This window comes from Rhinolophus sinicus, linkage group LG13 (assembly GCF_036562045.2).
Source record: "Rhinolophus sinicus isolate RSC01 linkage group LG13, ASM3656204v1, whole genome shotgun sequence".
Classification (NCBI taxonomy): Eukaryota; Metazoa; Chordata; class Mammalia; order Chiroptera; family Rhinolophidae; genus Rhinolophus; species Rhinolophus sinicus.
The window spans coordinates 60,619,137-60,635,340 of record NC_133762.1 but is presented as its reverse complement, the minus strand read 5'-3'; the positions used below and the strand labels follow the sequence as shown (position 1 = coordinate 60,635,340).

Genomic DNA, 16,204 nt, shown 5'->3' with positions numbered 1-16,204 from the left:
TTTTGCTGTTAAAATCTCTGTTACTTGGTGGAAATTCAGGGCACTGTAATGGTTTTGCAAGCTGAGGGTTTATGAAAGCAGCCCTGATTACTCTATTGTTGCAGTCCACTAAGTTTGCAGGATGACTGTAAGCCTCACTTCCCGCTGCTCTGTTAAGGAATGTTGCTTGCATCCTTTAGGCTACAGTCAGTTGCATAGTGAGGGAGGATTGTGTTCCTAGAAGACCCTTAGGTATGTGTGTGTGTGTGGGGGGGGGGGAGATAAGAAATCCTGCAGTGACTCAACTCTGTTGCCAGTGTGGGCATTTCTTTAACTTTGCAGATATCTATACAGGTTTAGCACGTGCCCCTGGGGAAGATGAAGCCCACTGGCCACTCAGATCCCAAGTTCTGTGGAGGAAAAGGTTGTCGTAAGGGGTAGTGCGGGCCAGCAAATCCTGTCAGAGAGCAGTAATGTTTAGGTCTGTGAGCATTATTCACAACTTAAAAGATAATTCAAAGAAATTTGAAAACTGAACAGAACAGGCCTTCCCAACCTAGGAATTCTGAGAAGTTATTGATCATTTAAGGTTATCTTATTTCAGAATCATCATTTCCTAACAGAAGCCACCATGGTGGTTTAAAAATCTGGTTTTGCTAGCCTTGCTGAGTCCCTGTACACAGTGGGTGGTTTCTGGGGCTTGGCCTGGGTGATCTTTTGTGATTTGGGTTGAGAATATTTCCCATGAAATGGTTGGAAGGCACTAAATCACCTCCTCAATCACCTGTCCTGATGCACTAGCAGCAGTGCCAGCACTAAGGGCACTTTCCCAATCAGGGACTTGGGACTGGTATATGAGAGGGTAGCCTTACTTTCACTCAGGGAGGCTATACTTGGCTTAAGAGAAATAGGGGGAAATATCCCCCAGATTCTTTCTTATAGGTTTTTTAGATTTCTGTTCTCAGGGGCAGACTTACTTCCCAGGAAGCAGAGAGAGAAACAGATATACTAGAGAAGTCTCTGTGATGCAAACTTGAACATGGCATTGAAGAAACCAGTCCACTTACGCACTCCACAGCAGCAGCATGCAGATTAGTTTTATGAAGCAGAGGTCAGTGTTACTTATCACCAGGCCTTTCACTTCTAAAAAAATAGAAGTGCAATCCACACAGTTAAAATTAATTAATCCTAGGACTACGGACCTTGATTTTAAACTTCATTATTCACGAAATTAAGGAAATTATACTTGTTTCAATCTACAGAGACTAAATTTTAATAATGGAAATAAACTTAAGACTTGCAAAGCACATTTTACAAAGCAAACATTTATTAACACATTAAATGGTTTTTTGTAGAATTTCTAAAGAAACAAATTCAAGACAAAAATTCTTCCAGTAGGTAACAAAATAATCTATTATTTAAATTTCTTCTCATTAAGATGACTTTACTCCATGAAACAGTACATCGGTTGGGCAGGTTCATTCTCTTACCAAGAATAAAATGGTTGTGTGACAGTCACTTTTTTTTGTTTTGTAAACACAACTAGGATATGTTGTCATAATTGAATTTGAAGTAGTTCAATACTGCTATCTTCAAGAGCAGGTGTGAAACATGTTATCAGCACCTAAAACACCTTATAGTGGCTTTAGTATGTAACATGTTACAAACTAGAATAAAATAAGCACTTAGGAAGAAAGTCTTCCCTCAGTTTCTGGCATAATGCAGCTGTCTTCATCCTGGAATTTACGGATAAAGTGACTTTCTCTCAGCAAATGAAAGTGTTTTCACAGCAAGTTTAATAACTTAAAATGGAGAAAAACAACTGGTGAACAAAATAATTCTTCAAGGTTCTCTTTTAAATTAATGTTTAGGGTTACATGTGAGTTAAAGCATTTCATAAGCACACAACAAACAAAAGCCACTGGAACCATGAATCAGGCTTAGCAAATACAGCAGAATCATCTTCTCATTCGTTACAAATTCATTCTAAGCAATAATTAAGTCCAGCATAAGACAGCCAAAGGTGCATTTAGGACAAAAGTTACTGGTTCTTCACAACATACTCTTAAGGCATAGTCAATGAGTGTGCCAAGGCTTTTGATCCCTTCTATATTCTCACATGCTCCCAAGGAAACAAGTGTGGCAATTACTTGCCTGTTGCTAGCTCTTGATGTAGAAATGAGGAAGTTTGGGTTGGTCAAGAGTTACAGAAATTAAGTCAGAAAAACCAAGCAAAAATACTAACACTGTGCTCTAACAATCACCTCATTGCTACTTGTAAATAAAATGACTACACAATGTTCTCAAGCCTCTTGTTTAATTTTTCACCTCTTTGCAAAAAATACTACACTGTTTGCTGCTAAAATCTTTGGTAGGACAGCTTTTACATTATTGGATTTTTAGGAATGAAACTGAACAGCCACATTTCATTTTTAAAGCTATTTTCTGACAAATTTCCTAGCTGCATATGTACTTGCTGTGAGTCGAGATTATACTAAGTTTTTTTTGTGTTTGTCATTCCTTTTTTAGTTGGGGGGAGGGGAATTAATGCAGTAATTCATTTCTTCAGTCCCATTCAAGGGTCCCTAGAGCAAATCTGATTTGCTTCAATTTGACACAGAAGAAACAGTTGAAATTACATGGCCTCAGTTTTATTTCAGCGGGCAGAAAAATACCTTAAAGGTACCAGAGAAATAAACCCACATGGAAATATAAGGCAAGCTGAGAGACCAAGGAGACCATTAACATAAAGTTCATGAGCTGGATCAATGCTATATAGTCTACTATTAAGGTAAACAGTTGTCCAAACTTCATAAACATCAAGATAATCAAGCATTAGAATGATTAATGCATATAGCAGCCTACACCAGAATTAAGTGAGGTTATGTTAATTTAGATTGTTGATAAACTGTAGCTGAGGTCATGCAGGTCAGAATTTTAAGGGACAGCTTTAAAAATGCTTTGATAAAGACGTGCAGGTTATCAGAAATTGAGGAAAATCTGCGGCAGCCAGTCTTGCCCACTACTTTGCCTGCAGGCAGTTCTTTTGCTTAGCCCCTGATATCATCTTGCATATAGCTATTACACACCCAAGACACAGGATGGGACCTGCTTGGCAGATAACTTCAAGCTCCTATTCCATGCTGGTCAAAGAGTGAAGTTGTGTGGGCATCGAGTCTGTCTGTGGAGTCAGCTCGCTAAGCTCACTGATGGTGGTAGCCAACAGAGCGTCCTGGGACACCACAGAATCATCTGACTTGCAGGCTATGTGTGCAGAACTGTTCTCATGCACAGTAGGTACGCTGTCTTGGACTGTGGCCAGGTTGTGAAAATGGCCATTTTCTGCAAAAGACAGCAATTTATCTGAAAGTTTGGATGATGCATATTCTTCATCGGGCTGTTCAGTCTTGTGTCCTTCACCATTCTTCGGTGAGCCATCTACAATAACAAGGAAAGACTTCCATGGAGTATTCTTATCATGTATCTACAAATCAAACACAAAACAAAAATCAATGAATGTATCTGAACAAATATCTATAAATCTTCCAATTCACAGCTACTTAGTAACAAGTACACCTTTAAAACAATAGTCTCTTCAACTTAAGTTTCTATAGCAGCAGACTTTCACTAATTGTCTATTATCTTTTTACCATCACTATTGCTGTATTGCTGTTAGAAAGTTTATCATGTATTGTGCTTTCCTGGGCTGTGCCTTCCTGGGCCTCAAGACTTGTTCTTTACTTCACACTGTGAATGTGGTCACTGAGGAAGACCTGAGGAAGAAAATACCTGTTGTCTTCTATAACCACCTTATGGAATGACAGGCATTTCTGACTATCCAGGGATATGCATACCTATGGACCAGCAATATGTCATTCTTAAGCCATACTATTGCTTACTGAGGTATGTCGCCGGAGAGTGGACTTGTCTGTAAATGTCCGTCCACACGCATTACACATGAACGGCTTCTCTCCTGTGTGGATCCGATGGTGGCGCTGAAGAGCATTGAGTTGGGTGAACTGCTTACCACACTGGTCACAACAATAGGGACGTTCCCCTGAGACATGAAGAGAAGAATATTGGTTGATCTCTTTAGCCTGCTGTATTTAATTCTGAATACAGTCTGGAATAATACTATTTGTAAACCACTGGAAAGTGTCAGCATTCCCATATAAGGAAGATTATGCTGGGAATGATTCAAGGTTCAACTTACAGGTACAAATTTACTACAGGTACAAATTTACTACCGCTATACTGGTTTCCCTGATCCAAAAGTAGGGTGTTCTCATGAAAACTTTAATAAGCCAAAATGGTATAAAACGAAGAGTATCCTCCACTTTCTGAAAATTCACGTTACTCTTTTTTCAGTTAGTGAGAATGGGTACTAATGTAGGTCTTTTGTAAAACTGAAGTAGCCTAATGTGAACTTTTGGAAAATAAAAATACAGGTAATACCAGAGTTTAAGGCCTATGCCAAAGGAGGGCCAAAATCCATACCTGCAGCTGGTATTACATATATAGAAATTTTACCTATTGTCCATAGTAATGGAATATAAAATTCCAAGTCCCACAATTGAATTTGCATGCATGTATATATATATACACTAATATGTATAGATTATCCCTAATTCTAATCTGAAATGTTAAAATGTTGACACATCCATACCTTTCCAGTTTCTCAGAACAAGAAACTAGAAACTCAAAAATTTTTAAATGCTATCATGACGTACAAAGTTTGGCTAAAGTCTTTTCCTAAAGCTAAGTTCAAATTTTCTAAGTCAAAACCTTTGGGAGATTTTTCTTGCCACACTGAACTCCCTTCTCTGGTGACATTCCAGCCATACCTGTGTGGACTTTAATATGCTGATAAAGTGAATTCCGCTGGGCAAAAGTCCTGAAACAAATTTCACATTTAAAGGGTTTGGATCCAGTATGGATTCTATTGTGATGTTTTAAATACTCCTTAGAAGCAAAACTCTTGCCACACGTTTCACACATAAAAGGTCTTTCACCTACATGAAAAAAATGAAACAAGGAGTTACAAAGGATACAGGCACTAGAACACACAGGAAGAGTGACTCCACACTCTAAAACCCATACGAACTTCTCTCAAAAGCAGCTTGGCAGGCAGCGTGTTACATTTTCTAGTTAAAACTGTTATAAAATATCTATAAAATATCTGTTTATGTAAGATGCTTGCTACTTGCTGAAGTTGGTGTAAAATATCCTTGGAAATCCCAAGAAAGATTCTACTAGACTAGAATTAAAGAAATCATTCAGACAGCTCACATTTTGGAAATTCAGTCATTCCAAACAAAGAAATTATACAACTTGTTTGGAGAAATTCAGATTTTTTTTTTCAAAGAAGCAATTCTATGGACATTCATCAGAATAAAAGTCCCTCTTGAAAGGAGAGGATGTTCACGTTGGCTATGTTCACACCTATTTTAAGAGTAGCAACTCCCAAGAAATTTGGACTGGATTACAGAAAAGAAAAAAATGTTTAAATACCACTTCACGTTTAGTTTGAATCCTTTAATTCCATAGATAAGACTCATCTGATTATTAGGTATACCCCTGATTTCACAAACATCAAAATAAAAACACTGGCTTTAATAAAATCTGAATATATTAATATTTTCATCAAATGACTGATTTTAACTTAATCTTTCAGTATGATCTGACTTCACCTCTACTCCTAAGTATTAGACACCAATTCTGCTGCTTGTTTTACAGTCTAGTAATTCACATCATTAAATGCTTCATCTCTGTTTCACCTGCATTTGAACTTGAGGATCATAACAGTGCTTAGAAGTAAAAAAATTTTTAAATACAAGCAAGAAAGAAGGAACTGGGTTAGCATGTATACAACAGAGTCTGTACAGTTCTGTCATAAACAGGGTTTTCTGAACTTCAGGGTTACTATGCTAAATCAGAATAAAGCCAACTTAAATTTTCTCACTCACATAATAAAATATCACAAAACTTTTGGAAAATAGAAATGAGATAATTCACCACCATAATACATCATATAGTTGGGATTAACTATGCTTAATTGTGCACTTTTCAAGTCAACACCCAAGCACAGGTGTTTTTCAGAACGTTTAGAGCCCTCACCCCAAATGGCCAGGGTGTGAGCCAGGAGAGGGTAGATTTTTCCAATTTAGTGAACCTCTGTGTTTGGACAATCATATTCTTTCTAATGATTTTCTAGAAAAAGCGAGAGGAAAAAATAGCATATAGGTTTTCCCATATTCTGAACAATTTATTTAGGCCAGATTCCTGAAAATGTAATTTGGGACTAAAGTAGTAGGAACTGTTTCATATCTTTTAATACATAAGATCCACTTGCCAGTTTCTATTGCCTAGTGTGCAAAAGGCCATCACCACAAACACACCAGTGCTAGAAGCAGTGGGCATATTTTATTCATTTTTGCTGACTTTCTAAATGAGAAAGGTAGATCAAGACCTGCACCACTTTGGTAGATGCCAACTTCTAAATTAATAAATTGCAGTTTTTTTCTACAGCTAGGAAAGACATTAATCACAACAGCAGGAGTATTTACCTGTGTGACACCTTTTATGATAAATCAGCATGTGGTTCTGAGTGAATCTTGCACCACATTCATCACAGACAAAAGGTTTTTCCCCTGTATGAATTCTGAAAGTACAACATTCATATGGTAACTTAGGATGTATTTCAAATCTCACTTTGCAATATAATTTTCACTCTAGCCTGCAAAGATAGTTTATTCCATGAGACCTAATGAGAATGACTGGAGTAAAAGGTGAGAGGCCCATAATCTCCATCCCCAAGTCTGTGCCTGCACAAGGCCAAAAGACTGATACACGTCCCCACTAACACTCCAGGTCCACCCATACCTGTTGTAGGGTTTATGCTGTATGGCCTGTGCAGGCAGACACCATGCTTTTACATATTTTTTAAAACACTAAACAGCACTGTGTCATATTTGTAGTTTCCTTATTCAGAATAATCAACCACAAACACCTTAGGAACTATAGCTGACGAAGTACCACATGACCAAAAATTTTACTATCATTTCCTAAGACTATGTATGACATAACCAGTCTAGAAAGAACTGTTCAAAATGCCAAAGAAACCTGGTTTCTGAAAATGTGTAAGCATTTTAATTTCACAACTAGTATGAAGTAGCTATCAACCACAATTCACTGAGTACTGCCTAAGCCAAGTTTTTTAACTTGTTACAAAGAGTAAAAAGATGAACACTATGCTAACACCCCAGAGACTGGCCCCAGTGTGAGGGCAGATCTAGAATAGGGCAGAAAACTGCTTGTCTGGATTTGAAGCATAAATACTGAGCACCGTAAGGAAACATTTAAAAACAATGTCACCCACCTAACAAAATACTGTCCGTCCTAACTGGAGTATATATAGACCAACCAATGGCATAGCTTCCAAGCCTGGAGAATGAACAGATGACCAGAGAAGTGTCCTAAAACCCTAAATGTCATCTCACTGAAGTCTTGAATGGGACTGTGCGACCCAGATGGTCACAGGCCCAAGTTCTAAATGAAGTCAGGAAAGGAAAAATGAAGATAATTAGCCTCAGGTGTGGTGCGAAGTGTACACATCAGAGGCTCCTCTGGGAGTGGAGAGCCCTGGCCTGCAGTATATGCCAGGTAAGACCTGCAGGGCCTGTGTGTTCAGCAGTCCTCTGCTGTCCTGGTTCTGTGCCCAGGCTTCTGTGCTGTGGCCATGGACAGGAGCCAGGAAGTCCTCATTGGCCCGAGGCCCATAGGAACACTAGAATTTCTGTACACTAGTAGGACAAAACCATCTCATAGCATCTCTACCCAGAAAGAATTCAAAGATGCTTCAAAATAGCTTCCCAACTTTTAGAGGGTACGAGTTATGAAGTGAAATATCCAGAGATGTAGCCACACTAGTCAAAATCCTCAAACTACCGCAATTTCTGACATGTATTTCAAAAAAATCAAGTTAAGCCACATTCTGGAAAAAATATTTTCAGAGGGTCTCTGCGATTTCCCACACCAGTAAGCTGGAGCCAGGTGCACGTACCTCATGTGGGTCTTCAGTGCCGAGGGCTGCGAGAACTTGGCCTCACACTCGGTGCAGCCATAGGGCTTGAGGCCTGTGTGTGTCCGCTCATGGAGCCGCAGGGCTGTCTTGGAGCTCAGGCCCTTGCCACACTGCTGGCACTGGTGCCGCTCCCCACCCCCCTCATGGACCTGCACCACATGCCGCTTGACATCCTTCTTCCTCTTGAATTTCTTCCCACAGAGCTCACATGGGAAGTGGCGCTCGCTGCTGTGCACGTGGCGCTGGTGGCTCTTCAGGTTGCAGCGGTTGGCGAAGGTCTGGCCACAGGTATCACAGCGGTGAACCACCTCAGTGGCCATTCCGTGGTGATGCCTGATGTGCTTTAGGAAGCTCTTCTCATACAGAAAAGCCTTTTCACAGACAGTGCACTTAAAGTTGCTCTTCCTCTTCTCCCCCTCCTCACCCTTGCCGTCCTCCTCGTCCCCCCACCCTGCCTTCTGTAGCACCTCCTCCACCTCAGTACTACAGTCCTCATTCTTGGTCCTTGGCTCCATCTCTGTTCCCCCAGTGTCTGGGCTAGAGTCTTGGAGACACCTGTAGTCCCCCGTGTCATCCTCGGCATTTTTCTGCTGCTCCCGGAGTCTCCTTGTGTATTTCTTTTTAGGAATTTCCACAAATACCTTTCTGCCAGCCAGCCTTCCACTAGCTCTTCTGATTTTAGGGTAGGAAGGCTTAACGACATCTTTCTTCTTGTCTGGTTTCTCCTTGGACTTCCTTGGGGGCATATCTGACAATACACCATTATTGATTCTCTGCACTGGGGGATCTGAGGAGTCCACGAGGCCATTGGGGAGAGGACTGTCCAGAGCCACACCTGCCCTGGCCTCAGGAGCAACACTGCCTTGGGAGCCACTGCTCCCTTCCGCCTCCTGACACTCAGAGAAATTCTGCAACTCCAAAAGTACCGACTCTAACATCTGTTTCTTTAATTGAAAACAAGTTTCTGATAAGTCCAAACATTTTAGCTTTTCAGCCATTTCCAGCATTCGCTGCACCCGATCTTCTTCCACCTGTACCTTTGCAGTATAGACAAACTCAAGAAATGAAGCAAAATCAACTACTTGCACTTCATTTAAGTAGACGTTAGTCCTAGTACCATCCACAGTCTTCTCATTAAGGAACATTTCCTTAAAAAACTTACTGGTGGCTGCCAGCACCGCCTTATGGGCCATGAATTCTTCACGGACACCCTGGTACTCCACACTGACAGTCACATCACACAGGTGACCCAGAAGGCGTAGTTGATGCATTTCATGCAGGAGGTTAATCGGTGAGGATTTCGATTCAAGCAGAACTGCACCACTTTCCATGTTTCTAAAAGAAAAACAGCTTTGAAGACAAAAACAAAAATTATTTCATGCATGAGCAACCACCAAAATAAAAGGATTAAAATTATGAGGATTCTTTCAGTTCTTTAGAGGATATAAACTGATTTAACAACCTAAACCTAACTTTTCTCATGTAAAGATTCAAATCACACTTCACTTAGTTTTCTGAAGTGAAGTCCTGGTGCACCTTCATAACACAATATATGCATGAAAAAATAGCATATTACTAAGATTTCCCCCAAGGATAAACATAAATGATTAAAGTTATAATTAATGAAATACATTAAAACAGTAATTTGCTTATCTAGGTGTGGGGCCAAACCCCAAAAAGTAGTTTCCAGGCTCTCGGCCTCACATAGACAGGTGCTGGCTCAGGTAGTAAATGGCCATCAACTGTGATTGCATGGCCATCAGCTGTGGCTAGTTGGCCGTCAGCTGTAACCAGTGAGCCATTGGCCACTAATATAACTGCTGTGGCTACGCTAGGAGAGAGGAGAGAGAGAAAAAAAAAGTGGGGGCTAGCAAGAAGATGGCGGCTGGGCTGGCAAGCGCGGATGGCGGTTTGCGGACAGTGTGGATCCAGCCTCCAGTGAGAGTATAGAGCCGCCAGAGAGAATATAGTGGTATGACTCCCCCACCTATGGCTCCGTGGGTGTTCCTTTTTGGCCTCACCATATCCTGCGTTCTTGTATGGGGAGCGGGAGCAGAGACCCCGCAGGCCGCCCCGCACGACAAATGGCGCAGCGAGCAGGGTCCCCTGCACGACAAATGGCGCAGCGAGCAGGGTCCCCCGCACGACAAATGGCGCAGCAAGCAGGGTGCCCCGCACGACAAATGGCGCAGCGAGCAGGGTATGGTGCCGACCAAAGCTCCCCGAAGGGTGGTGGAGCAGTTTGTGTGTATGAACACCCAGTCTGAGGAAGACCAGGAGGAGCAGCTGCCGGAGAGCTGGACCCCCGTGGAGGGGTGGGAGGACGTGGACGGTTCTCCCACCAGCACAGGAAAAGCCATGCAGCTGCCAGAGAGATGGAGCCCCGTGGAGAGGTGGAAAGATGTGGACGGTTCCCCAACCAGCACAGGCCGGAGAAAGCGAAGGTCGTTGCAGCCCTGTGGGCCGGGAAGTTCCTGCTCAGGCAGCCCGGATGCAGGACTTATAGTCCCAGGAGGTAACGCTGCTGAGTCCTCCGTGGGAGATGAGGGTGACGTCAAGGTCATCCCTCACCCCCAGGACAGCCCTGGTGAATGACTATGGACTATGGGGAATTGCCTTCCATCCCTAATTTAATGGACCGCTTGACTGTTTGTTTGGGAACTGTTGTTAGTGGAACTGGGGGATATTTGCTTTGGTCTCTTGACTGGCCGCCATTGAGAATATGTAAGCACCTTGATTGTGAGTCGCTGTTGTTCCAGCAGGGTACCCTGAGAGGCACAGAGAGAGTGGCGGTGCCCTGAGAGCCCTGGCTGTATCCAGGAAGTGTGGCTGTGCCCACAAGAGTGGCAGTGCCCTGAGAGCCCTGGCTGAGTCCAGGAAGTCTGGCTGTGCCCAGAGAGAGTGGCAGTGCCCTGAGAGACCTGGCTGAGTCCAGGAAGTCTGGCTGAGCCCTGAAGATACCCTGGCTGTGCCCAGGAAGTCGGGCTGTTCCCAGAGAGAGTGGCAGTGCCCTGAAAGCCCTGGCTGAGTCCAGGAAGTGTGGCTGTGCCCACAGAGAGTGGCAGTGCCCTGAGAGCCCTGGCTGTGTCCAGGAAGTCGGGCTGTTCCCAGAGAGAGTGGCAGTGCCCTGAGAAATCCTAGCTGTGCCCGGGGAAACTAGTGGTACCCTAAGAAGTCCAGGAAGTCTGGCCGTGCCCAGAAGCACTGGTGGTGCCCTGAGAAACCCTGGCTGTGTCCGGGAAGACAGGTGGCACCCTAAGAAGTCCAGGAAGTCTGGCCGTGCCCAGAAGTACTGGTGGTGCCCTGAGAAACCCTGGCTGTGTCCGGGAAGACAGGTGGTACCCTAAGAAGTCCAGGAAGTCTGGCCGTGCCCAGAAGTACTGGTGGTGCCCTGAGAAACCCTGGTTGTGCCCAGAGAGCCTGGCTGTGTCCAGGATATTGCATTCACCCCCAGGCTCCTCGCACAGGTCCCCTCGCGGAAGACGCTTGTCGCGTAGATTGTGAGGCGAGAGCCTGTAGGGGTGGAGTGTGGGGCCAAACCCCAAAAAGTAGTTTCCAGGCTCTCGGCCTCACATAGACAGGTGCTGGCTCAGGTAGTAAATGGCCATCAACTGTGATTGCATGGCCATCAGCTGTGGCTAGTTGGCCGTCAGCTGTAACCAGTGAGCCATTGGCCGCTAATATAACTGCTGCGGCTACGGAGGAGAGGAGAGAAGAATGGGGCTAGCAAGAAGATGGCGGCTGGGCTGGCAAGCGCGGATGGCGGTTTGCGGACAGTGTGGATCCAGCCTCCAGTGAGAGTATAGAGCCGCCAGAGAGAATATAGTGGTATGACTCCCCCACCTATGGCTCCGTGGGTGTTCCTTTTTGGCCTCACCATATCCTGCGTTCTTGTATGGGGAGCGGGAGCAGAGACCCCGCAGGCCGCCCCGCACGACAAATGGCGCAGCGAGCAGGGTCCCCCGCACGACAAATGGCGCAGCGAGCAGGGTCCCCCGCACGACAAATGGCGCAGCGAGCAGGGTCCCCCGCACGACACTAGGTCATTTTCTAATTTGCTTATAGACACAGACCCCAAAACGGTAACAGAATTTATGGCAACAATGTCTGGTTCTTTAATCAGGAAACCAAACAATTAAAACACATGGCTGCTACTATCTGGGAGCAAACCTTAGAAAATCATGTCTGCCTTTGAAAACAACCAAATAATAAATAGATAAATACTTTTAATGGAGGAAAGAAAACTTCATGGAAAAGCAGTTCACAATCCATGGCCATTTCCAACACCTCTAAATACCTCATAATTTGAATTACCGTTACACGATTGAAGTAATGCAAGTCCCACAGCATTTATAAGCTGTATTAACTTGGGCAAGTAACTTCTCTGAATCCTAGTTTGCTTATCTGTACCATGTTTCCCCGAAAATAAGACCTAGCCAGACAATCAGATCTAATGCATCTTTTGGAGCAAAAATTAATAGTAATTTGTATAGTATTAATAGTAATTTTAATAGTATTAATTTGTGCTCTAAAAGATGTATTAGAGCTGATTGTCTGGCTAGGTCTTATTTTGGGGGAAACACGGTAAAAGGCTGGCAGGTTGTTGTGAGGCTTCAGTGAGTGCAAACATGTCAAGTGCTTTCAGGGGCGCCTGAGACTTGTTCACTAGTTGTTAATGGCTTCCCACGCACCAGGCACAGGTGCTGTTTTTATCCCATTTCACAGAGGAGGAAAGAACTAACAAGATAACAGTAAGTGATTTGGCTGGGACTTGAGCCTGGGCCTGGTGGCATTCTGGACTCATCCTGAAACTGCTCACACCCCTGACTTCAGCAGAGTTGCTTTTATTCCCTGTATCTGTCCATAGCCATGGGCACTGCACCTGCACCCCATCCTGAGGTTGCTCTCCTTGCTTTCCATAGTACGCCACACCATCTTGGGTCATTTCTTCTGCTTTGCTGGCTCTCCTCACACCTCAAGACTCCCTGAATATGTTCGTCTCCTCAGGGTTCACCCCCAATCCTTCTACTCCTGAATCTCCTTCTTCCAAGTTTGCTTTGGTTTCTAAATCTCCACCCACCCATCCAAAGTGCCCATCTTTCTTGTAGCTTCCTTCAGCCAGATTTTAGATGTCATCTCAGACTCAACACATTTAGAACAGAACTTTCTTCATCGTCCCTGAAAAAAGTTCTCCTTCCCTGAAGAAAGTTCTCAACTATCACTTCTCTAGTACCATCTGTGATACATGAAGCTACAACAGGCTCCCCACAACCAGCAGTCCTATAAACATGAAAAAAGGCTGCCTCAGAGGTAACTGTATAAACGACATCTACAAGGCCTGAGCAGCTTCACCTGAAGGAGACTCCACAGTAGACAGAAAATACTGACCAAACCTAAGTCAAAGCTATGGGGGGGAGGGGAAGGGACGCAGAACACTTGCCCATAGCCTTTCATTGATTCCAGCCCCAGACTTGGGAGAAATGGCTGAGGATGGCTCTCTTAGCCTGACGCCCAAAGTTGCCAGCAGCCCTCCACTTGCCCAAATCTCTGCAGTCCCAGAGCCCTTGAGCAGATGGTCAGGGCAGCCGAACAGTAACTTTGGAGTCAATAAAGTGGTTTCTGAGCACGATTTCCCATTTTGCCAGAGCACGGGAAAGGAAGGAGAAAGGCAACAGGAATATTCGGGTCTGGGCATCTGCCACTGTAATTGGTTGGCACCCTGGCAGCACCTCTGTCCCCGAGCATCGTCCTACCTTCGGTTTCTCTGCGTGGTGCGTCTACACTGGGGAGGCTGCAGCGCTAGAGCCGGGCCTGAGCCTGAGTGGGCATAGCACCTGACGAGGCCCGCCTTCGGCCCCCCACCGCAAACTCGCCACCCGCCTGCGACCGCCCCTCTGCCCCTCCGACCCACACAATTACCAAGGACACACGGCCCCCGCTGCAGGCTGACCCGAGTGCCTGCTCCGCCGCGGGCATGTACGGCGCCCGCGTGATCAGGCCTGGCCCTTCGGCCCGGCAGCGCGGCCCCCGGCTCCTGCATCCCTAAGGCCCGTCGCTCCTCCGGGACGAGCCCGCGCGGACAGCCAGGAGGCAGCGCTTGGGTAAAGGGGCCAGGCGGTCCAGCTGGCCGAGTACTCACCCACCCAGCCGCAGCCGCCGCCACTGCCGTCGCGCGTCCGCTGGACCAGGCCCGCGGTGTGGGCCGGCCAGCTGGGCGGGGCGCGGCACCGGTGCGGGCACCGCCGATTGGCTGCCACCGGCCCAGCTCCGCCCCCGGTCGGCCCTTCCCCCTCGCGGGGCTACGGAAGGGCCTACGCCCGCACGTCCAACTGCGGAGGCCGTTAGGGCAGAGTTACGCGAACCGACGTACCCGGGGGACACGCGTCAGACGGGCCGTACAAGATTGCGTCACTGGCCGCGAGCCAAGGTCTGCGCCTGCGCACAAGGCAGGGATGGCGGCGCCGCAGCTGTCCGTTGCGAGGCGCCCGCCCCGCGGGAGGCGCGGGCAACTCCAGGTCACGTGAGCGGCGTGGTCACGTTGAGTCAATCCCAGCCGCTCTCCCGGGGCGCTGGCAGCTTTCGTGCCTTGTGTAGCCCATGTCGCGGTCTGCCACTCAGAGGTGAAGCGGGTCTCCGAGGCGGTCCAGGCTCCCAGGCATGGCATTGGCAAAGGGCAGATGCTCTGCTGGCGTCCTCCGGCTGGCAGGCGGGGAATAAAGCGCATCCACTTACTGCAGAGCGTGGCCGGGCTAGGTCGGGTGTTCTGGCAGGCGCCTGCCTGGCAGCGGGCATTCTCCTACTCTCCATTGCATGGTGATTGTTCCGAGAGTCCCCAGCCACGCACATGGCTTGATGGGTCATTACTGAATTTCCCCCAAAGACTCATCAGCGCCTCACTGGTAAACAACTTAAGCCCTAAGAGTCTAAATTCTTCTGTTCAAAATTCTGCTGCTACCACCCATCCTTAATGCAATTTTAATCAAAACCCTGCTTTGCAAGACTTGGCTGGAATTAGACTTACAGTTCTGTTAATTCTGACCTGGGCGTCTGGCTTCTGGCCACTGCTATAGTTTTGCTAGGTCTTATTCTCCCTACTGCTGCCAGCATTACATTCAGCTTTGTCTTATCTACAGGTTGTGTTGGTAAGGTTTGGGAGTGTAAGGCAAACAAAACTAAGAGGCTTAATGCTCCCTGTTAAAAATAGGGGAAGGCATTGTCATGCAAGGTCTCTGCCTGCAGGGTCTCTGGCTCCCTCCCCATGTAAAAACACAGGATATGGTGAGGCCAAAATGGAATACCCACAGAGCCATAGATAGGGGAGTCATATCACTATATTCTTGCTGGCAGCTGGGTTGGAGACACAGGAAGCAAGAGCCACACTGTCCATAACCTGCTATTCACTTTTTTCTGCCTGCCTACCAACCAGCCAATCAACATATCCTGGCAGTTACATCAGTAGCCAATTGGCTAACCGGTTACAGCTGATGGCCAACCAATAACAGTTGATGGTCATTCACTACCTGAGTCAGCACCTCCCCACACAAGGCAGAAAGCCTGGAAACTGCTCTCTGGGACTCCCCCCACACTCCACCCTTCCAGGGACTCACCTCAAATCTACACAACAAGCATCTTCCGAGAGGGGCCCTGTGCCATATGCCTACATGCAGAAAGAAATAGCAGTCTTAGGAACCAACAATGGCAAATCCCTTCCATTTGGGAGGATACATGGTAGCTTTTTGTCCTGGGAAAAGAGGGTCCCTGCCACTGGCTTCTTTCCCAGTTTGTGGTACCAGACCTTTATGGCAGTGCTTGGGGTCCCTTGCGTAGTTTCAACGTGTCACATAACAGGAGACCCCAAAGTAGGCCATAGCGAGAGCACATAGGTTCCCCGCAAAATCATCCTGGTATCAGGACGTCCATATACCACAGTGATTTGCGGTGGCCACTCAGCCACCAGGCCTGGCGTCACTTGCAAATCATGAGTCAAACCGGCCCACCATGGGGCTTTCAGGACCAACCACCGACAATGGGAGCTTTTGACCTGCCAGGGCCAAGTCCATTGCTGCCATTCCCCTGCTTTCAACCATGTAGGTGCTGTCAGCAAAATATTTCCATTTCTGCCATAGCCTGGCTTTAACACAG

At 46.0% G+C, this 16,204-nt stretch overlaps 1 protein-coding gene across 2 annotated transcripts; it reads right to left on the bottom strand.

Annotated features, from left to right (window-relative positions):
- Nucleotides 1-1,284: 1,284 nt before the first annotated feature.
- GZF1 (GDNF inducible zinc finger protein 1) lies at nt 1,285-14,413 on the bottom strand. 2 transcript variants are annotated; one of them, XM_019718667.2, is made up of 6 exons: nt 14,202-14,413; nt 8,042-9,412; nt 6,546-6,640; nt 4,824-4,991; nt 3,879-4,036; nt 1,285-3,463 (listed from the first exon to the last, which is right to left on the bottom strand). In XM_019718667.2, the coding sequence occupies exons 2-6, from the start codon at nt 9,391-9,393 to the stop codon at nt 3,113-3,115; spliced, it is 2,124 nt and encodes a 707-aa protein (XP_019574226.2). In that variant the 5' UTR covers nt 9,394-9,412; nt 14,202-14,413; the 3' UTR covers nt 1,285-3,112. The 2 variants fall into 2 exon arrangements, with proteins under 2 accessions (XP_019574226.2, XP_019574225.2); XM_019718666.2 differs by having other exon boundaries at nt 13,982-14,259.
- Between the last annotated feature and the right edge of the window lie 1,791 nt (nt 14,414-16,204).